General features: G+C 36.9%; 1 protein-coding gene and 1 long non-coding RNA gene across 5 annotated transcripts in view; one reads left to right on the top strand and one right to left on the bottom strand.

Moving 5' to 3' along the window:
• The window catches only part of ush2a (Usher syndrome 2A (autosomal recessive, mild)), a 202,054-nt gene that overhangs the window by 50,685 nt on the left and 127,505 nt on the right, over positions 1-23,864 (bottom strand). Inside the window, exons 48-52 of the mRNA XM_026263516.1 lie at positions 22,301-22,499; positions 20,665-20,833; positions 20,292-20,513; positions 11,829-12,052; positions 10,519-10,771 (exon numbers count right to left, since the gene is read on the bottom strand). Coding sequence (XP_026119301.1) covers positions 10,519-10,771; positions 11,829-12,052; positions 20,292-20,513; positions 20,665-20,833; positions 22,301-22,499 — 1,067 coding nt within the window. The remainder of the gene's footprint in view (positions 1-10,518; positions 10,772-11,828; positions 12,053-20,291; positions 20,514-20,664; positions 20,834-22,300; positions 22,500-23,864) is intronic.
• Positions 117-5,516, top strand: LOC113098442 (uncharacterized). Of its 4 annotated transcripts, none has more exons than XR_003289020.1 (4): positions 117-185; positions 1,103-1,259; positions 1,438-1,507; positions 5,024-5,516. It is a non-coding gene; the product is annotated as an uncharacterized LOC113098442 (long non-coding RNA). The 4 variants fall into 4 exon arrangements; XR_003289022.1 differs by lacking the exon at positions 117-185 and adding an exon at positions 382-808; XR_003289021.1 differs by lacking the exon at positions 117-185 and adding an exon at positions 382-916.

Below are 23,864 nucleotides of genomic sequence, written 5' to 3'. Positions count from 1 at the left end.
CTCTTTGTAAAAATGGTGTCAACTTAATTATATTTAACAGAAACAATGTAATTTTCAAAAAATTAGGTTTACAAAATTTTTTTTAATTGAGTCAACAAGAATATTTTTTGTTCGTCTTAACCGGATGCACGTCACCAACGGAAACGGATGCAGATGGATTGCTCAGCAGCGAACATGTGAGTTGGGTAAGTGGCCTTTTTTTCTTATCACCGTCCATCTAATTTTATTTATTTAACAAACTAATTAAAATATGCTTTCTTAATATCTTGTTGCATACCATAAAGTTATTTTTCTATAAGCACTGTATGAATATAGCTCTTAAATGTGTCGTTTGTAGCTGATGTTAGGTTTCTGGATTCAGCACGTGGTGCAGACTTTCTTTTTTTACTAAAAGTATCAAATAACGTTAAAATGAAGAATCGCGGAACAAGAGAGAACAGAAAACCCTTCAGTACCATGAATTAATGTATAAAACCAGGGCCATAAGACACGCCCGATAAGTAGAAATTGCCAAATTGTCCCCTAGGATTTTAAATTCTTACTCTGCATTCAGCTGTTGTTAGGGTGACAAAGTTTCAAATGTATATTTTAGGTCTTCCTCATCTATATTTAATTTATTGCTCGTCATTGTTAAAACGATTGAGATGCCAATCAAAGCGCACAGCAGCCAATCCAAGGCTTTAGATTAGTCACGCTTGTTAAGTTCACGTGCTCGTGACTGAATTCACCGCGTTCACGGAGTCTCTCGTCTTAAACAACAAATAGTGTTTTAGCGACGTAAGTATTACATTTCGCTGCTTCAGTAATTGTAAGTGGAGTTTTTGCATTTCTTCTGCTAGCTAGATTATGGTCATGGACCGACATTATGTCTGTGTAGTCAGCTAATAACGTTTTGTTTCTCCAAGCGCTTGTATGTGTAAGTTAATGTTATTCTGTTACTTGCGATTAATATATCAAGAGGAATAATCGAAAATTATTTCTGTCATAAATAAGTTGTCACCCTGACCGTGTACTAAATATTTTGTTTTCTTTGTAGCATTTTAACCTTTTTTGTCTTTGCTGAATTGCCCATAAACAAGACCTCTGTAACTTATGTCTTCAGATAAATGATGAATTTCATCGGATCACAACCCTTCCTTTACACTCCAAAATTCATGTCCAAACTGGATCTGTTCTCTGATGATCTGCTAAAAGTGTTAACCAAAAAGGGTGGAGTGTTTAGAAAAAAGATTCAAGATGTGATGCTGTCAATGTCTCAGGTAGTATTTTTATTTTATTTATTTTCAGTTTTTTTTATATATTGCTTTTTAATACAAGCTATTGATATAGTGCTCTGTAATGCATAATGGCTCAGAGATGTGTATTGGAGGGTGTCATGTATGAATATCAGAAACTTGAAAAATGTTTTGTCTGTTTTCATATAATGCCACCATGGAGACCAAGCAAGAGTGCATTCTCAAGGGGCTATGCATCTACCTGAATGAAGATGAATATGATGGAGTATTTGGTGAGTTCTTTTTCGTTACAAACAGTTATCACAAGTAATAACAAACTTGACCTTGCAAAAGACGTGACATGAACTGCGCCTAATTTTTTCAATTTAAAAGCAGAGACACTTTCTTATATATATATATATATATATATATATATATATACACACACACATACATTTGTATGTTTAAATATCAAAAGACATTCCCCATCAAAACTGCTGATGGGTAAAGAGTTAATGTACATTTTTTAATTTTAAAATATTGAGTAAATTGTAAAGCTCAGATATGAATTAAATGACTGATGTTAACTTCTCTTTAAACCTTTGTACTCCACACAGCCACTGGTTTAGGTTTACGTGATATCATCCTGTTTGATAAGCACAGTTCTTGATAGTCAATTCGATTCACCTTTATTTAAATAGCACTCTACACAATACACATTGTCAAAGCAGCATAATTAAACAGGAAAATAGTTTGTCGGTAATGCAAGAGGACAATAACAAACAGACAGTTTTTGTTTTGTTTTTTAAGAAAAAGTCAGTTCATTGATTATTCAGTGATGTCATCATCCAGTTCAACTCTCTTCCAATAGTGTCTATGCAATCAGTCAAGCATCCCCATTCGCCAAAGGTGGCAGTGGCAAGGAACCAAAACTTAAAGGGATGGTTCACTTTCAAATTAAATTTTGGTATGTTTTAGCTTACCTCAAGGACTTCCAAGATGTAGGTGTCTTTGTTTCCGCAGTATTTCCCATTTTTATATTTTTAGGTCAAACTGTTCTTGTCTGTGACCAATATAATGGAGGTCTATGGTCACCACCTCAAAGAGCATAAACAGAGAAGTCCAAATTAAACAATTCCCCACCGTAAGTACACATTGATGACCTAAGACACGAAACGAGCGGTTTGTGTAAGAAAACAAACAGTATTTATATCATTTTTACCTTTTGTACACAACCACGTCCAACTGATGTGAGGGCGCGAGTGCTTCCTGTTGTGTGACGTGTGCGCGCTCTGGCTTAGTCTGCGCAAGCACGGAAAGCACACTCATTGTTTACGCTTACTGTTTATGGTTTACACAGAGATTTCCTTACACTGTGAAGATGTAAACATTTATACGTACAGGAAATTGCAATGGAAGATGATTTCAATACATCAACAGACAACGTTGAATTTGTCACAGCCATATTTGAACCAGAATACACAGATAAAGTACTCGGGAGCGATCATGGAATCATCCGCTGCGGCAGCACGTCTTCAAGCCTCAGAGACCGAGATCTCTTAAAAATTGGTGGTGTTTTAGTAGCAAGTGTTGAGAGATGCCGACAGAAGTGGACAAGGACATTGACAGTATTGCATCACACACCTGCCTGACTGATGATACTTGATTTTCTTCGCTGTTGAGCTGCAGCGTTTTGCACATTCTGTTTAGTTTGCCACGTATAAACTGGAGGCGACGTCCAATGCCAGAGGGACCCAATGGCACACTGTCAATAGAGTGAGTAATGTGTTGTTTATTATAATTGCAACGATTATAGGGTGCATAATAAACAAATTAATAATTACAGTTACTGCATTATATTTCAGACAATGCAGATTGGTGGTGTATTGTGTGGTAAACCGTAAACAAGTGATGTACACGCGCGATAGATTGCTTCCGGCGCTTTCCGCGCTTGCGCAGACTAAGCCAGAGCGTGCGCACGTCACGTCAGGAAGCACTCGTGCACTCAGATCAGTTGGACGTGGTTGTGTACAGGAGACAAAACCAAAATAAATAGTTCATTTTCTTACACAAACCGTTTGTTTCATGTCTTAGGTCATCAATGTGTACTTACGGTGGGGAATTGTTTAATTTGGACTCCTCTGTGCATGCTCTTTGAGGTGGTGACCATAGACCTCCATTATATTAGTCACAGACAAGAACAGTTTGACCTAAAAATATCAAAATGTAAACTACTATGGAAACAAAAAACACCTACATCTTGGATGCCCTTGAGGTAAGCTAAAACATACCTAAATATAATTTGAAAGTGAACTATCCCTTTAATTAGTGACAGAAATGGAAAATAAACTTTGGGAGAAACTTTACTTAATCTGGGTGCCAGTTCTCCTCTGGCCTGATGAAAACAGCAGTTTAATTCCAGGCTTCATGGGGAAGTTGTGGCCTAATGGTTAGAGAGGCGTACTTGCAATCTAAGCATTGTGAGTTCTAGTCTCGGGCCGGCAGGAATTGTGGGTGGGGGGAGTGCATGTACAGTTCTCTCTCCACCTTCAATACCATGACTTAGATGCCCTTGAGCAAGGCTCTGAACCCCCAACTGCTCCCCGGGCGCCGCAGCATAAATGATGAACACTGCTCCGGGTGTGTGTGTGTGTGTTCACTGCTGTCTGTGTGCACCTTGGATGGGTTAAAAGCAGAGCACGAATTCTGAGTATGGGTCACCATACTTGGCCGTATGTCACGTCACACTTAAAAAAATAGATAAATAAATAAATAAATAAATATATATATATATATATATATATATATATATATATATATACCTTTAACATACAAAGTAATTACATTCCGTTTGTTCAGTAATTTATATATTTTACAATGCGCTCGTTTAGGTTAATGGCATTGCATCCATGTATGTTGGTTTGAAAATAAAGTGACTAATGATTTTATAGATGAAATTAAAGTACACAAACCTGTATTTTGGCAAAGATTTGCACCAATTTGGTGGTGCCAAGGACTGCGCTGTTCTTAAGAAAATTGAAAAAAAAGCTTGTACTCAGTAACTCAACTGTTTTCAGAGAATGAGGGAAGGGTGTGCTGTCAGCAGTTGTTTTAATTGTGCCCAGTTTTGGTTAAAGATAAGTAATATTGATTTGAAATTAGTATTGGTAGCATTTTATAATAATGGTCCATTAGTTAACTGCATTAGTTAACATGATCTAAGCAAGAACAATCCTTCTACAGCATTTATGAATCTTAGCTGATGTTAATTTCAACATTTACTAATGCATTATTCAAATCAAAAGTTGTGCTTGTTAACATTAGTTAATACACTGTGAATTAGCATGAACTAACAATGAATAACTGTATTTTCATTAAGATTAACAAAGATGAATAAATACAGTAATGTATTGTTCATTGTTTGTTCATGTTACTTACTGAATTAACTAACATTAACTAATGGACATCATTCTAAAGTGTTACCGAAGTATCAATGGCTCTTGAGAATATCTGGTATTTTATAAATGTAATTTGTTAATGTCATCTAAATTAATTAAAAATTTTGAACAGTCACTGAGTGATAGAGATTTTAAGGAAGCATAGTTATTCATTGTTGTGATATTGACAAAGGCACTGTATTATTTTCCATTATAAAGTGGAACACAGTCTGCCAAAGGTGTTGAGTTGGGTTGTGATCTGGTGACCCAACACCATAGCAATGTTTTAAGATGGCTCGTGACTGTATGAATGTGCTGTGGAAGTAGAGTTGTTCACTAAAAATAACTTTTTTTTTTTTTTTTTTTTCAAAGGATGATGACCCTGCAAGAACCGAAGCGGACATAAAGAAGACCTTTTAGGGATTCTGTGATGTAAAGCATGAATTTGCTGATGCAACAGAAGACCCTGAAGATATCTGCATTGTGCTGGAAGATGTGGAGGTGCTTTCTGGTTTAGGTAATGTAGCATTGGCTACAGCCATGCTACTTGGACTAATATACTCTTTAAATCTTACTCATCCACAGGAGATCCATTACACTTTTAAGGTGCTCCAAAAATGATTCTCGAGCTGAACTTGTGTAAATTGTCTGCCAAAGCACAGGCGCAGAAAACAAAACTCTTCACTTAGGTGTGTGGTGTTTGAGGATCCCTTTGTGAATGCTGTGTTTTATTTCCTTGTATGCTCATGTGATTTTGTTGTATCTGAATTTTTGCACGATGAGCAGAGGTGATTACGTCTCTCAATCACATTTAATATCATGTTTAAGAAAACAAAATAAAATAACATTTTGTTATATTCTTATATGCTCATGTTTTATTTGCATTGTCTTTTTTTTACTTAATGAGCATGTTTAATTGCCATATTTGCAGTTTTAAGCAAGAAGACACTCAAGGTTAAATGTGCTCATGTTTTAAATAAAGGTTTTTACTAAATGGATTGACTTTTAACATATTGACTTTCTTCACAGTAGACTATAGGTATACAGTAAAAAGGTTTTAATGTAATAGAACACAATTATTTCACTTTCATTTGGAAGTAACTGTAGAATCAAGTTAGATAAGTGTAATGATTTAAATTGTTTCTAGTATGCAGTACAAAAATGTTTGTAGTTGACATTGCATTGTTAGATATAGTAGACATGACCAAATTGAATGTAGTTAACATGGCATTATTTTATATAGTAGGCATGACAAAATTCAGAGTAGTTAACCTGACACAACTTTCTCTATTTGGCATGGCTAAACTTTATCTAGTAGAATGGACCAATTTTCTTCTTGTTGTCTTGACTAAAATAATTTAAGTTTACACAACAAGATTACAACAAATAATTTCAAACTAATTCGATATTGTTTGGAAAATGTAATTCAATTTCGTGGAAAAGTTTACTCAAATTTTTTTAAGTTCATTCAACAACTTTTTTTTTTGAGTGCAGGTTGAGGCACTTATAGGAGTGACAGGATGACAAATTACCCTTCTAAAAGGACAAGACACAGTCTTAAAGTTGATCGAATGAAATTATTATTATTACGCACACACACACAAACATTATTATTTATTTTATTTTGTAAATATAATAATAGTAATACTACTACTCCTACTACTACTACTACTACTACTACTAATAATTACATTTAACCAAACAAACTTGTTTACAAAAAATAAAAAATCAACATATATAAAATTCTACTTAATTACACAAAACTAAAATTGTATATACAAGTACAGAAGTAAATAAATAAGTACAATTGCTAAATTATGTGCATTTGCTTGTACATTAAGAAATACCAATTTGCTAATTTTCTTTTCTTTTGTAAATACAAAACATACTACTTCTACTAACTAATGACTAATTAAAGGGGTTCAATTAAATTTCAGTTGAATTAGAACTGGATTAAGCCAGAATTAATCTTAATGGAGGAAGTTAGTACAAAATAAAATTTGCAACCCTTCTGTAATTTTAAATATTTTCAACAACAAAAAATGTATGGTAATCTATCAGTAACCGGTTATCTGCAGAATTTTAAAGCTCAATTCTAAGACTTTTAAAGACCTTCAAAAATAAAATGAATACCATATGAGTGGTGTAAGGCAATGTCTATGCTAACATATTAAACTGTAAAATGACCGAAAAAAGCATGATTTACAGTTTAGGTACAAGTTTTCTCAAAAATACATTTTTATAAAATGATAAACTTCACATTTCAAAACTAACAATTATTATATTAATTTAAATAATTATCAATCATTATATTAATTAAATAACACATAAATATATTTTACTGTCTTAATTGTTGAGATTTTTATAATGAATTATCTTCTTGTCGAACCCTTGGTTCACATTTACAACTCTGCGTCTTTGCAGTGTAAAAACATGGGTTGATTTTCACATTGGTCTGAACAAAAACAACAGGCGGACTTATTGAAAATGAAAATTAATTGTCTTAAAGCAATTCTTGTGTTTCCATCCTCAAATTTAAGACCTCTTGTAATCATAATCAAGACTTTATTGTACCATTTAAGACGTTTTAATGCCTTAAATTTAATACAACAGACTTTTTAAGGGCCTGCGAAAACCCTGTGTAAAGGCCCTGATATACTTCAAATGAAATCGAAGAACAAACTGATATGACTTCATTTCAAATGATATCAGGCCAAAACATTTGTTTCGCAGTTCGAAACAGCTGACCAAAGTGAACTTTCTGGTGGAATTTGTTTTAGCTCCTAAACACCTTTGAGCTTTCATTGGTCCATGGCAGTTATGCAATCGGTGGGTGTGTCCTGAAACTCCACCTTCTTTAATGTGTGATCAACCCCCCCCTACCCCCCCCCCCCCCCGGTTTGTTTCTCATTCAATGGAGGTCAGGCAAGAAAACACTTCTCCAAGTCACTAGCAACATAAACACACTGAAGTGTCGAATAACTGAGCTGTCACAGATATAGCCGCACATGTATGATTGCTCGTGAACTGACTTTCAGAGAGATATGCAAATAGCGACACAGAGAAACATCCAAGAGGAGTTTTCCAAAGCCATGAAAAGAATTAAAGGAAAGAGTAAAGATATAAGGTAGCAAGTACCAAATACATGTCTTTCAAATAAATGTTAGACCATACTGCTGCTGTTGTTCTTTCAAGTCGAGTCATGTTTACATTAATCTAAACCTCGCCTCCAGCAGCGCAGGGGGGTTGGAATGTTTGAAAACATTATACCGTCGCTCAGCTTTATCAAACTTCTTTTTGCCCCCAGACGAAAAATGAAAACGAACTTCATTTGAAGTATGTCAGGGACTCAAGGAACTGATTGGATTCTATAGTGAGTGTTTTATTCTAGAATGCAGCAAGTTGGATTTTGGAGGAGGGTGTTGTAAAAACAAAAAAAAAACAAAAAAAACAACTCCATTTGGATGTAAAACATTTTTATACCATAGAATGGTCACAACACAATAGGCACAAAATGATAGATTTAATCAGGGTTATTTTTGATTTCATGCCGGTGTTTGCTACACAAAGTCAGGAGGAAGTGAAATCGTTCATATTTGTGTGGCTGGCAAATCAATGCTTGTGCAGCATTTGTCCGAGAGCACTCAGTGTCATCTTTATCCGGGATGCGGGTATGGGGGCGTGAGAAACATCTGGAGGAATGCAAGGCCACGACAGGTTTATACGCTTCTGCCCAGATGGTGGCACAGCACTGACTAGAATCACTCTCCTCGTGCCAGCCTGCCCCCTCAACTCCGGCATTAGTCTTGATTAAACAGACGTAACTAACTAAATAAATAACTCCTTAGATGAGGTTCAGCCAGTGAGAGGGGCCAGCATTCCCCCTTGAAAAATAAATAAGTGTGTGAGTTAAGGGTGTGCTCTAAACACCCTTAGGGCCCTATTTTAATGATCTAAACACAAAGTGTAAAGCGCACGGTGCAGGTGCACTCAGGGCGTGTCCAAATCCACTTTTGCTATTTTAACAATGAACGGTCCGTGTGCCGAGGCACATTATTTGGAAAGGGTTGTCCCTATTCTCTTAATAAGTAATGGCCGTAACGTTCATCACCCATTCCTTTAAGAGAGAGATAAGCTCACGCCATGGCGTATTGCTATTTACATGGCGGAATTTGTTGGCGGAAAAGCTGAACTCTTCTCAAGTGAAGAAACCGATCTGCTCGTGCGCGAAGTTAAAATGTGCAAGCAGATCATTTACGGGACAAGCAGGAATCCACCAAAGCTTCCCGAGGTGAAGGCAACGTGGGATGAAGTAGCAGTGCATGCTTTGAAATAGCTCCGCACGGTGAGTCAGTTAATATATGCGTGTCTGTATTGGCACGATTGTTCATTTAATTAGCCAATTTCATTTATAATTATAAGTAGTAATAGGCTGAATTGAAAATAGGTAGTCTAATTAAAAATAATACACGCAATGACTATCCATCACTAAATTTTTATATTTATGTAGCCTACACAATAATTTTGTTTTACAACTGTAATCCTTTTGTTTTTAATATTTGGCATGTTTGTGTGATGTGCATCCCTGTGTATAATAAGCAAAGCCAACGTGCTCCGTGGACCCGCCCAGAGGTGCATTTTTTACCAACGCGCTCTTTAAAAACCAAAACAATATTGCACCATTGACTTTAGACTTTATACCAGGTTTGAGTTGGTCTATGGCGCAGTCTATTTTCAGCTCCTTAAAATAGCAATGCTCCAGCAGTGCGCCTGAAAACACCTCTTTTTTAGACCAGCATGCCAATGGGCGCATAAATGGGCGCAAATGCATTTGCTAATTAAACGAGGTGGCGCTAGACCGGAAAATGCTAACGCCTCCAACTGAAACTAGCAAACACACTTGCACTGCGCCTTGTGTCGCATTGTGCTGGGTATATGATAGGGCATTTAAAGTTTTAATGATGAGTTTGAAATAGCAGGTGAGATTTATGACTCAAAACAATTAATACACACTAAAGCATCTGGTCTTGTGACCACATAAAATGTGCAGATGTTTACAGTGTGAGGAACATCCCTGACAATTTGACTGACAATTTCCTTTTTTTGTGTGTGAATTAACCATTCAGTTTGATGTCTTAACATAAAAGAGCATGTTGGGGATATACCATTTCTTTTTATTGGATACATTTATTTCTCATTTACAGGGCTGTTGCTTAAATTCACAGGGCTCTGGAAAAAAGCGAACTGTCTCTCCTCTGGGACCAAGAAGGCTGTTCACAGAATGGGCCTCCTTCACCCCCTTCCTCTTGATGATGGCCCTACTTTTATATTATTATATATTATTTATTTATTATCATTATTATGCGACCCTGGACTAGCCAAAGGAATAGCCAAAAAAACATTGTATGGGTCAAAATTATACATTTTTCTTCTATGCCAAAAATCATTAAGATATTAAGTAAAGATTATTTTCCATGAAGATATTTTATAATTGTCCTACCCTAAATATTTCAAAACTTAATTTTTGATTAGTAATATGCATTACTGAGAATTCATTTGGACAGCTTAAAATTGAATTTTCTCACTATTTAGATTTTTTTTGCACCCTCAGATTCAAGATTTTCAAATAGTTTTATCTAGGCCAAATATAGTCCTATCCTAATAAACCATACATCAATGGAAAGATTATTTATTCAGCTCTCAATTAAAAAAAATTACACTTAAGACCGGTTTTGTGGTTTAGGTTCAAATATATATATATATATATATATATATATATATATATATATATATATATATATATACATGTGAAAAGAAAAAAAAAAAACACTGCGTGTAAACGGATGCAAACTTGTTGACCTATTTACCTGTGAAACTGTATCGGTTTGCCATTCCACTGTATATCATCTCCTCTGAGGATGGGCAGAGCTGGCTGTGAGTGGCGGTAGAAGGAGCTTCTCTTTGGGTGGCAGCAACAGCAGAGGGAGATAAAACGTGCATAGGGACCAGTTCACCTGGTACCCATGTACAGACGGACTGTGCCGGTCTAAAATCACACAAGCCACAGTACGCTCCTGCAGCCACCGACACAGGACACACCGTACCGGGGCGGCATTTTTCCTAAAGGATACATCCGCACACACACTCTCATTAGTGACAACAGTCATCAGACAACTGTTGTGTGTCAAAGTACCACTGCCTGCAGTTGTGTATGGAGTCCTCTGTCTCAATAAATAGCACGGATGCCCATTAATGACATAATTACAAGCTAATGACCGCCATCCCAGTTTTCTTTTCTTGGTCTCTTTCTTTTCCTTGTGAGCTCAAGCTGGGTGCGTGATGAGTTGTGTTACAGCGAGCAAATCTGATTAATGAAGTGTGACTGTGAGTGTCTACTTCCTGAGGAGAGGAGCAGATACATCACTGCTCTGTGCCTCATATTTCCAACTTACACTTCACATCATGACGACTTGAGTTTAAAACTCTACTACTTTACTAAAACACCTATCCAGCAACAGCATTTAACCTGATAATTTATCAGCACTAAATCTAACAGCTAAATATATTTTTTATAAATCATCCCGTTTACATTTTTCTAGTCTCCTCTCACAGTCTCTTTGCTGATTTTCTGATGAACACTGAATATAAAAGTCTGGATCAGGCAGCTCTAATCTGATTGGGTGGCATCATGCAATTTCCAGGATTAAGGCCAAACTAATTTTTTATAAAATTTGTGCTTAAAAGATACTGAATTACTACAATGAACACGTTTGAAGATTGTATAGCCATTTGATTTGTCAAAAGGTTTGCCATGTTAGTGGCATCAGAGTTTGGTTTAAAAAACTTGAGCTACTTCCCTCTATTATAGTGGGATCAATGATTTCTGATAAACCCGTGCCTAAACATCAAAAAATAATAAAGAAAATACAACAAAATAAAGAAAATATATCAGTGGCAGTTCTTAGCTAAAAAGTGGACCAGACATTTTATCAAAAGTCTAGCTACACTGTACTAATCTCTCCATAATCTGTTTTGGCAAATTATGGCTAAAACAATGCCATAATCTGAGAAACTGGCGTGACACTACATAACAGTCTCCACTATGTCTTCCTTCTAAAGAGCTATTGCTGAACGAGCATACAGTGAATATGTCGCTCTGAGTGAAAGGGTTAATTACCGGGATGAGGATGCTGGCCGGGGCTCTGTCAGCACACACAGATGTGAGCGGATTGAAGCCCACTCCATTACAACACTCTTCCTCCTGATCAATCACCTCTGACCAGCAGCACTTCAGCGACGCCATCCTGTTCTCCACCACATGGACTTTAGACTCTCCGCCGGGACCCGTGCAGCACCAGGAAGTAGATGTGTTGATGTAGTGCTCTCCACAGCAGATGAATCCTATGTACAACAAATTCATACACATGAAAAATGTTGACATAAACTGCTTTTTAAGAAGGAAGAGAACCCTAATCATCAAAATCCGTTATAGTAGTGCTGTAAAGTTATGAATTGCAGTTTAGAACAATGTTTGAATGGCACTTAGAATTTATTCAGACTTCATCCTTGTACTTCACTTCAGCACTGTTGCCACAGGGAATCTAATAACGAATAATGCATGTGAAACATCTTTGACATATAAACATGACTGTAGTCAGCACATTTCTTTTTAATGCAACATGTGGCCATAACAGTTCATGGGAGCTGTATGCACAGCTGACATGTAAAAGTTGCAGACAGCCATACTGCATGAGGAATCAGCTTCACCTGGCGATTTTTGCCACTGTCTCCTCCATCAGCACTCAGCACCCATATCTGCATTCTCTCCTATTACCCATAAAAGCATCACAGCATTCTATGAGGCCTGACACAACATACACACACCAGTATTGCAAATACAGCTATGTTTGAGGGGGAATAAAATATGTGCATTACACCACCATTCAAAAATTTGGGGCCCGAACGGATTTCTGTTTTTTTAAGCAAATAATTTTACTATACTGTTATGTGTTTTGTGGATTCTTGGATGCACAAAAAGTCCAAACGGACAGCATTTATTTAAATATAAATCTTTTGTAATATTCTGTTCATCCAAGAATCCCCCAAAATAAAAATGTAACACAGTTTCCACAAGAATATTAATCAGCTTTCAATATTGATTATAATAAAAAATGTTTCTTGAAAAATCTGCTTTGCCATTAAAGGAATTAATTACATTTTAAAATACCTTAAAATACAATATTTTTAATTGTAATAATATTTCACAATATAACTATTTTTACTCAATTTTTTTTATAAAAAATAATGCAGCCTTTGTGAGCAGAAGAGACTTACTGACCCCATATTTTTGAACGCTAGCACACATTGACGGTCAGATTACTTAGAATACATATTAAGCAATATACATTTTGAGAAAGGTTTGCATTAATATGCAAGATATAAAACTGTATTTTCAGGCATATGCCAGGAACTGTAATAGGACCAAGAAAATGAAACTGTTCGAACACACCATAGCATTAGAGATCGTGACAGAGAGAAGAAAGAATAGATATTTTCTGAAAAGCTGTTTAATATTCTTCTAAGAGGAAGTGACTCCTGGTTTATTTCCTTGGGTAAACCATCACTACTTTAAAGGGGGGGTGAAATGCTATTTTATGCATACTGAGTTTTTACACTGTTAAAGAGTTGGATTCCCATGCTAAACATGGACAAAGTTTCAAAAATTAATATGTACGTTTGAAGGAGTATTTTGGAACAAAAATACTCCTTCCGGTTTGTCACAAGTTTCGGAAAGTTTTTTTCGAGTATGGCTCTGTGTGACGTTAGATGTAGCGGAATTTCCTTATATGGGTCCTAAGGCACTTCTGCCGGAAGAGCGCGCGCTCCCGTATAGCAGAGCACTGAGAGGCTGAGCACAGACATTCATTCACTGATCAGAGCGAGAGCGTCGCGAAATGTCACAGAAGTGTGTTTTTGGTTGCCAGGGCAAGACAACCCTGCACAGATTACCAAAAGAGAAACAGCATTAAGGGACCAGTGGATGGAGTTTATTTTTACAGAGCATCAACGGAGTTGTGCAAGTGTTTTTGTTTGTTCCCTGCATTTCGAAGATGCTTGTTTTACAAACAAGGCCCAGTTTGAAGCCGGGTTTGCACATCGTTTATTTCATAAGCATAATGCAGTCGCAACGAAAAAGGGTCACGATCGTGTGTTGGAACCGCAGGTGGTGAGTAAAACTGCTTCAAATATCTCTGTGTTGTTAACTTAGCTATCGGCGCGTAAGCACATCAAGTAAACAACATGCGATGTTGTCATCAAACTGCACTTTCCACATGTACAGCTTAAAACAAAAAAAAGACAACATAACGTGGAACTTAGCCATTTTCCAAAACCGCTAAGCAAATATATGCCACATAGAGACGTCGTTTGCTGATGCTGCTCTTGTTAAATTTCAGCCTCTGGATCTGTGTCACAGCTTCCAAACGCTCTCAATGCAAAAGCCTACTGGCGCTCGTGATTCTCTAGCTCCGCCCACAGATCACGCCCCCAGCCTTTCGTGTTTTTCCGGGAAAAATCGGTACAGACTATCTTTCTCTTATGAATATAATAAAACTAAAGACTTTTTGGAGTTATGAAGGATGCAGTACTACTCTATAGGTACTCAAGATTAACAGGATATTGAGTGAAAATGAGCATTTCACCCCCCCTTTAATTACCATCAAGCCCCAGTATGATAAATTGCTAATTGTTTAATACTCTAATCAGCGTTCATTCTTTGCACAGATAAACTGTGACAGCGGCATTAATTTAAATAGTAATTTCACTTAACAGCCAAAATGGTGCAGCAGATTTTTATGTAACATTTTCTAGAGGCAGCATCCATCACAGCTCTGCAGTGACATAAAGATGTCTGACGTGCTCTAACTCACTTAGGGACAGCAGATGTTGCAGCGCTGCGTTTGGTGGCAATTCCCAGGGTGCATTACTACTGCTCCAATGACTTGCAAATAAACAGCTCAACAAATTTTCCAAAATAGCTCTGCCATCCCATCCCTGCCCTGCTGCATTTTTCATGATATTTCATTTAAAGACCAGTGAACTTTGACTCCCTGACCTCTTGTCCTTCTATTTTGTTTCCCGCACTTGACCTTGGCCTGTCAGCCAAAACAATTCATTTTCCTTCATCTCCACCTTTGTTCCGCTATGAATAGGAACATGAGGGAAAGCCACTGCCCCTGTAAATCTAGTGTAGGCACGGCACAAAAACATGAGCCCCCTTTTAGCTCATGCTTTGTTTTTTCAAGCACCGCAAAATGATTTAGCTAATCTTCAGATTTATGATGGATTTGCATACATTCATTAGAGTGCGAGTGAACGCAGACGAGCATAAGGTGCTTAGGGTGTGTGAATTAAGGTTCATTCACTTAATGACAAGTAAATATTTAGCATGCAATGAGCAACTGATTAAAATGTGTGCTGTAGCTTTGGATAGTAAAACTAAAACTTTGAACAAACAAAAGCCCTTTGAAAAAACAATAATGGCTGAGCACATTCAAAGTCATACTCAGAGCAAATTAACTTCATGCTCTAGCTTTACATAATGAACATTACAATTGTTTAAAGAAAATGTGCTTTTTTGCTTTTTTTATCTTTTTTTTTTTTTTTTAAATGATCAATTGCAAGCATTTTTAACTAATTTGTCAGTTGCATTCTACATGCTACAGTATGTATTTATCCTGGTCTAATAAAATATACTTTATCCACTGGAGAAAAAAAATTTCAAGTCAGTTTAAAAAACATTGTTCCCTTGCTGTTTTATTAATTTATTTATTCCAAGCATTCCTGAGGGAGAGGTGAAAGGATAGCACATTAAACTGACTTTCTTCATTTCATCCACTGGCTATGGTTGCATGTGACAAAAAGTGCTTGGGCAGCATTAATATTTTCACTGCTCTTTGGGGTATCTGAAAGGAGGAACAAAAGGTAGAGATTCAAGTTTGAACATAAAACTTTTAATGCATATGACAGAAATGCAACAAATGGTACTTTTGAATATTACTTGGTTGCTATAGAATGTGTATTTGCATTCCACTGCACTGCCTTTCCATTGTTTTTCTATTTGTATTTGGATGTATTTGACCATGTGCAAGATTTTTTTTAAAGTAGTGTTCTGTACACTAGATGCTTAGTTTAAAAGTTCAACTTTAAAAAAAAACAAGTCTCTAGACCTTGTGTTTTTCATTCCACTGCCCTGCATCTTGAGTTATTTTTTTAAATGCAAAAAACAAACAAACAAAAAAAAAACAGCCACAACTCAATTTACAAGGTTCTATATATTAACATATTTAATTTTAATTTCTATCCATCCATCCAAATGAATATTTGAAAAACATTTATCATTAACAATTAATGATCATGACTGTCAGAACCGTCACCATCAGTGGTCTGACGCCACTATTCCTAAACCAAACAAACAAACAAAAAAAACACTACTTTTTTTCAACTACTGATTAGTAGTTGAGCCATGCAGAATGCTTTAATTGCTCAAGGATATTAGCTGAGATTATTAGGCATAATTAAAGTAAGAAAAGCTATCATCATAACTGCTGAAATAAAAAAAATGGTCTTAATCAGTATGATCTCCAATCCATCTCAGCAAAAAACATCCAGACATGTGTGCTCAGAATGATTCCCTTTTTGGCATTCACGTCTTGTCATTTGCAAGACAGTTTTGGCAGAACCATATGTGGACATATGAGCCATGATGAAGCAGTAACAAATACAACACAGACACTGATGCATTCAGCCACCGGGATCATTTCCACTCGCAATCGCTCATGTCCTTGGGAACATATTTAATAATTGCACATTTTGACATCATCACAGCTATTTCCACACCCACTCTTATGATCCTTGTCTTTCTCACACACATACACAGCTCTAAAGCTTTTAACACTTAAATGGCATAAAATATTCAGATATAACCTTGACTGTGATACAGGCACTGTGCTTTTAAGCAAAGCTCTGTACATAAGCAGGTATTAAAAGAGCTCTCCGTATGACACCAAGCCTCCAGATGCAGAAAACCCTGTAATCCAAATCTAAACTTTAAACAGGACAGCGGGACATTCACAGAAATACCCTGCATTACTCAAGGCTATTGTCTAAACTGTTTCTCGTGTCTCAAATGGAACTGGATTGGATTTCGACAGTTTAAAGGCTTTCGTAACTTGTCATGGTGGATGATGAAATGTTTCACAGTTCACCTTCAAACAGATGTCTTTGTTTCTGGAACTGTGTGAAATCTTGCGTATAATTTGGGTTATAATTAAGCAGCATTGATAAAAATGAATGATTGTAATGTGTTCTATTTGGTTATGATGTTTTCTAAGCCTGTGTCAAGAGAGTAGGAAAACTGTTAGAAAGTTTGATAAAATTTCATTGCTTCACTCAAAAATGTGCAACGATTCTACAATTTTTCATATATTAAAAATTTTAAAATAAATAGTTATTTCATGAAACATACAATATCTAAATGATCAGAAAAATATTTAATAAAAAATTCATGCAGAATGTAATATACCAGTAACAAATAATATTTATGATATCTAACATTTTATTATAATACATTATTTATCACAATATACTGTGATACAATAATATTTATTTTGAATGTAAACAATGGCAATTATACTATAAAATTTGGTTTAAAAAAAACCTCTGTAATCATACATCAAAAAGCAAAATACTATAAATTTTGTATGGCACATAATGCTGTTTTAATTGATTTATTGATCGAGTGATTTTTTTCCTTTAGTGATTTACACACCGAGCCCAAAAGGTGACATTGTTAATTTTCTTTTGTAATTTGACTAATAGCATTTCTTTTGAGACTGGTTAAGGGATTGTTTTTTTTTTTTTTCACAGGCAGCTTTTCAAACAGCTGATGGCTGTCTCTAACAATTCCATCTCCGCTGTGCCGGAGCGCTGCGAGTCCTGACAGGCTAGAGTGTAATGTGTGACAGATCGCACTTTGGGGACCCAGTAATCACATTTCCATCGGCCATCAGCTGGATCTCAGTGGGACATCCTCAGAAAACCGCCTGTGATTCTATTTCCACAATCTGGAGAAGCACGCGCAGCTTAAACACAATGTCACGGCATTTCTAAACAACAGAGTTCAGAAACACAAATAGAAAAACAGACAAATTTCTCTCTGACAACTCACTCTTGAGACAGGCCTAAATATATATAGGATCTAGATTTAAAAATCTATTCAAAATGAACTATAATTTCCAACTGTTACTCCGGGTCACATGATCCTTCAGAAATCATTCTGATATACTGATTTAGTACTCAAGAAACAGTTGAACAGTATAATTTCTGTGGAAAATCTGGGATTTTTTTGTACTCTTTCATTAATAGAAAGTTAAAAAGAATAGCCTTTATTTGAAATTGAAATGTTTTGTTATATATAGTTTTTGTGATATTATATATAATATGCCTGCACTTATACTTTTAACTAATTTAATGTGTCCTTGCTGAATAAAAGTATAGATTCCTTTTAGAAAACAATAATCTCAAAACAAAAAAAAGTATTTTGCTGTTGTTGGGATCTTATACAAGCAGTTAGAGAACAGAGGTCATGCGTTACAGTGATTTAGGGGAGTTAGACACTTCACTTCATGGTAAACAATGGTAACTAGTTTAACTAGCAACACAGTTGGTAAAATTCCATTTCCAAGACTTGGTCTCACATTTGATTTATGATCACCATTAAAAAAGAAAAAAATAAGCAGCCAGATTCCTAATAAACCTAATTAAGCCCCTATTAGGCTTTCCCCAAAATCTGCAGCACATTTCAGCTTTTACTCACATAACATCCTCCTTAGCCAATAGAAGAGGATGGCAGCTCATGGCATATGCTGCGTTATCTGTCCATTAGCTTATATTTGCAGAGACACTCACGGCCGCTAAAGGAGACAGAACCTTGAGGGAGTCGGGGTGTCTTTATCAAGGTTAAGTAGCTCATTCAATAATAGAGCAGGCTGACAGAGTGAGGAGCCAGCGAGGAGCTCGCGGCGTGAGCCCCCAGCTCTGCACACCAGCCGTGTGGCTACCAGGAAAATGGCCTTTAGTTATCCTAACGGTACGATCCATCATAACATATGCTCTCCCCAGGATCCACTCTTTAATGAGCGATGACTTCTTCATCTGCCTTATTTCAGTAAGATGAACCAAAGGAAGAGAAAATCAAGTGAGGTAATGTGAGCGAGCAGTGTGGCGCGGCTTGTTTTAATCTAGAGGAAAATGTTTTTTCTAGCTTCTGAAATAACTCCAGGTATGTAGTGTAACGAATGAAGTGATACAGTTCCCTAGAAAAGGGGGACAGCTTTGAAAAACTGTATATCAAGGGCAGGGTGATTAACCAAAGCTTGAAAATGATTACTGGACCCAATCCCAGGATGCTAGCGAAGCCACCGAACGACTTAGAAAGTGTGTTTGTTTGATAAATCCACTGGTGCCACTGACCTCATGGTGGCCATTAGTTCTGTTGCATCCTGGGAGCCTGCTGTGGACTTGGCACTGCTCTGGTTATTGCTCAGATAGACTCAGCTCCATCATCCAGCCTGACAAAGATGGCTGACACCAGGGCCAGTGCCCATCCAGCCCATCTGTGCCCAGGTGCCCACTTTAGCAGGGCACTGCAGGGGAGTCTGGGTGACCCTAAGAGGGTTCAGCTCCTCTGACACCCACCACACTGTGTCATTAGAAAGTCACTAAGGAGTGAGGGCTAAACTTAGCCACAATGACGTGGCCATACATGCTTTGGCCCATTTAAAGTTAGTGCCACACTTTTGGTTTTGCAGAAGGAGAAGATTTTAAGGCAGCCCTAACAGTATAATTCTGCTCTCTGACAAGCCGCTGGGATAAATGGATTGCATTATTATAAGTGTGATGTGTGAAATGCAATTGATACTTTATGTCATCAATAGTGGTTCACTTCTGTGCTGGACTGCGACTGCTGATCAGACATGGCTGATTGCTTTTAAAATATCAGGACCGGAACCAACTTTTCTCTAAAATGCACTACTGTTCAGAGTTTTTGGATCAGTAATATATATATATTTTTTGAAAGAGTGAAAAAAAGAAACCCTTTTATTCAGCCTATTCAAAAACTGATCAAAAGTGACATTACAGACATTAATAACATAACAATAGATTTCAGTTTGAAATGCTGTTCCTCTGAGCTTTCTATTAATCAATGAACCCTGAACTAAATGTAATAATAACAAGAAATGTTTCTTGAGCAGCAAAAATGAGCCTTTTAGAATGATTTTTGAAGGATCATGTGACAATGAACACTGGAGTAATGGCTTCTGAAAATTCAGCTTTGTATCACAGGATAAAAAAAAAAAAAAAACATTTTAAAATATATTAAAATAGAAAACAGTTGTTTCATACTGTAATAATAGTTCACAATATTATGGTTTTATTGTGTTTTTGATTAAATAAACGCAGCCTTGGTGAGCATAAGAGACTTTACTGACCCCAAACTTTAACGGTAATCTAAAATAAACTGCAGTTGTGACTAAAAAAACAAAAACACTGTTCGACAAGCATGTTTCTCCAAGCTGACCTGATACATGTTTATGGGGCGTCCCCTGGTGATCATCCCCACAGCACACCGTCTCTCTTGGGACTAACTGTCCTCCACAGCACTGGGAGTTAAAGCCATCATAAAGACGCCCCCCACAGCAGATCTGACCAGCTCCAGACATGAAGGGACTCCCACCACAGCATGAGTCCCCAAGACCAACAGATACACGCCGTTCCACAAAGTCCGGACAACAGACCTCTCCTGCAAAACACATAGAGAACAATCAACTACTCTATGTGATATAAAACAAAAGAATGTTAAAAAAATTAAGAAGAAATACTGAGATTGATATTTTTATTCAGCCTAACTTGAATTCACCTTTGGCTGTGTTAATGCTGAATGCAGTGCATACCTGGTGGAACTAGTATGTAATATCCTCCACAGCACTGGTGTTGAGGCATAGGCTGGAAAAACTGACCTCCACAACACAAACTCCCAGAATCCTCTAAAGCTGGAACATAACGCTCTTCACAACACTGATGAGACTGATTTAGGCTGTGAACAGTCCCTGCACAGCATACCTGCAACATTAAAACACGTATAAAAATAAATGCAATTTAAATACATTGTCCATACAATGGATTGCTCTTCAAGACCATTAGGAATTTAAGAGATGGCAATGCCTCAGCTCTGAGGGCCCACAGAGGCACATGTGAGCGCAGGTAGAAATCCAGCCCATCTTTTCGCTCCACAGCAGCGGGCTATATTTAGCCAGACTCCGCTGCCTTCTTTGGCGAGAAATCAGGGCAGGATAGATTCTCTATAGCGCTGAAATGATACTCTTGTGGAGTCTGAAAAATCTGTAAAGCCCTGAGCAACTGACATTGTCCTTACCTTCTGGCCCAGCTTCCAGTAGAAAAATGGCATAGAGTAAATACCTTCTCTGATGTGCCTTTGAGAGAGGTCTTAACTTTTAAACCTACTTGAACCTGGTCCGTCAAACCCCTGAGAATTACAACCACTACATGTATAGGCAGTGCAAAATGAAAGCTTGCACATAAAGTATGTAATTGTCCTTAAAAGACAATTTCTGACAGAGTTAAAGGCTTCTGACAAGGTATCTAAGTAAAAAAAAAAAATCCATCGGTTGTTTATTGGATGGATGCAGATATGTATGAAAGCTTGCAGTACACTGTAAGAACGGGGCAGGGATTAAATGATTGGAAAAGTCTGGAATACATCACCAGATATAAGTGATGCATTGATGAATCTTTCACAAGTCCAATAAACATACATTAGGACATATATAGTGTGAATTTTCAATTCATGCTGACTTTAAATGTTTAATTTAATTTATTATATAGGTTGATTTAACATTTTGATTAGAGTATTGGGATATAGTGTTGGACAATGAGGGGCCTTCAATTAAAAAGTGTTCAGATCCACTGGACCAGCTTAAATTGCCCAGGCAATAGGAAAATGACCTATTGCAGAATGTTTAAATCTGTTAACTTTTCTACCCTTTTTATAATTAAAATAACACATTAAATGTACATCTTTAATTATAGCTGATATTTTAAATTAGTACTAATAAAGAATTAAACAAAAACCCCTTTCACAAGGTGTTAAACTGGACAATGCTGAATTCAAGACAAGCTCCATTAACACATTATCACAATAGTGTGTCATGTTGCCTCTGTGAAACTCATTTTTCTATTATACTGCTTTACAGCTTCGAGAGCTCTTGTCCTTATCGGAGTTGTGCTCTTTTTTTGTGCTTGTCTCTAGTGTATTACTGTCCGATTTAAGCTGGTGGAGACGTATGGCCTGTGTTTGCTTGCCAAGTTGGCTGTGTTTCAATAACACCAGGATGGCAGCAATTGCAAAAGACAAGATAATCTTTTAACTGAAAACAATCACAGGGACTGTGCTTCATATATAAGTACCAGCCACTCCAACTGATTCATCACTGTTTCTTCATGGAATACTCTACTATCAAGACTAATGATCCAAGTATAACAGTTTAATTGAGGTTAGTGAGTAGTTACCTGTGTCTCAGGCTTATAACAGGTCTTGCCGCAGAAGTCTTGTTCTGCAAGGCACTCCAGGTACGAGCAGTGAGCCTGAGGAGCAAACACCTGCTGGGTCTGCAGCTCCTCGCACCGCTGCAGAGTCCTCCGCCACACGTCATATCCTCCCAGAATGCCATTGGGCTTACCAGGTGATGTCCATTCTAGTTTAACTGATCTAAAACATACAGAATACAGACACAGCACAGATATTACACCTTCACAAATACTGCTTGTCACTAGACTGTCAGTCTGGTTTTAGTTCATACTCTGTTTTGTTCCGTCACTGTCAAGGAGAAAGCATGTAATATAATAGAAAAATGGTGATAATTGCCTCGTTATATAATGCTTTCTACAACTTGATATACTAGAGCCAAATAGATGTGCTGTTCAGTATGAGTTATGATATGTGTCATCTTTTCTTTTTCTGATGTAGTTCTTGTATTGATTTTCCTCTCCACTCATCATGCGGCAGAGCTGGCTTTCCACAGAAAGGAACAATCTTTGTTCACTACTGCTTACTTTGAGATATTGGATAAAATATTGAGACCTTTATTGTGTCAATAAAATATTAAGTTGCATTACAAGAATTTTACTGTTTCACATTTTGTAATATTTAGTAATAGCAACACATTTATTTACTAATCACATATTATCTTGTATTTTAAGGTATGATTATGAAGTTTTAAATGACAAATACTAGGAATCCTGCTGGTTTATTAGCATTATTTAATAAATGACTAAATAAGAAACAAGCAAGCAAGTAAATCCAAAACAAAAAAATTACATTGGTATCCGCAGCTTGGTATCTAAAAGAACTGCAGACAGGGAAGGACCAGTTTTTGGACAAAAAAAAACAAAAAAACATTTGCTTCTGGCGGCACACTGCACAGTGCAAACAGGAAGGAAAATCCAAAAAGCCATTAAACAAGCCTTATTTCTTTCTTAACTGTTGCCATAACCTTATGGAAATGTGCTTTTGTTTTCATCATCTTTTCATCTCCTCTCCACACATGATAATATCCATACCGCTCTGTGATGTGGCTTCCTTTGCTTTTTGCTCATCACTTTTATGTTGTGCAAATCTCCTGTCACACACGCACGGTGTAGAGAATGACATAATTACGGTTTGCAATGGATCTCTCTCCTCTCCTCTGCTGCCTCCCTGATGAGGAAGCTAATTGATAGTGAAAGCCTCTGACGACTTAAAGCTGACAGACCTTAGTGTCTGATTAGGAATTCATGAAATACAACAAGGCTTCCTCTTTTAAAGTACAGACAGAAAATAGTTTGGAGATTACTGTGGGCTTCAAAAAAAAAAAAAAAATCATGATTACTCTTTTTCTTGATGGGTCAGGGATGAGGAAGCAGCTTTCCCTTTAACAAATGCGTAAGTATTATATTACAAAGGGTGCCACTGCTGTCCACAGTTAATCCCTCACGGAGAGAAATAACTGGAATTCATATTGGGCTGCAGCAGTGGGTTAGCCATCGATTGCAGCACTTGTCATATTTCGATCAAAGCTTAATCCAGCCGCCGATT

This window comes from Carassius auratus, unplaced genomic scaffold (genome assembly GCF_003368295.1).
Source record: "Carassius auratus strain Wakin unplaced genomic scaffold, ASM336829v1 scaf_tig00216558, whole genome shotgun sequence".
Taxonomy (NCBI): domain Eukaryota; kingdom Metazoa; phylum Chordata; class Actinopteri; order Cypriniformes; family Cyprinidae; genus Carassius; species Carassius auratus.
This window is presented reverse-complemented; position numbering and strand designations above follow the sequence as displayed.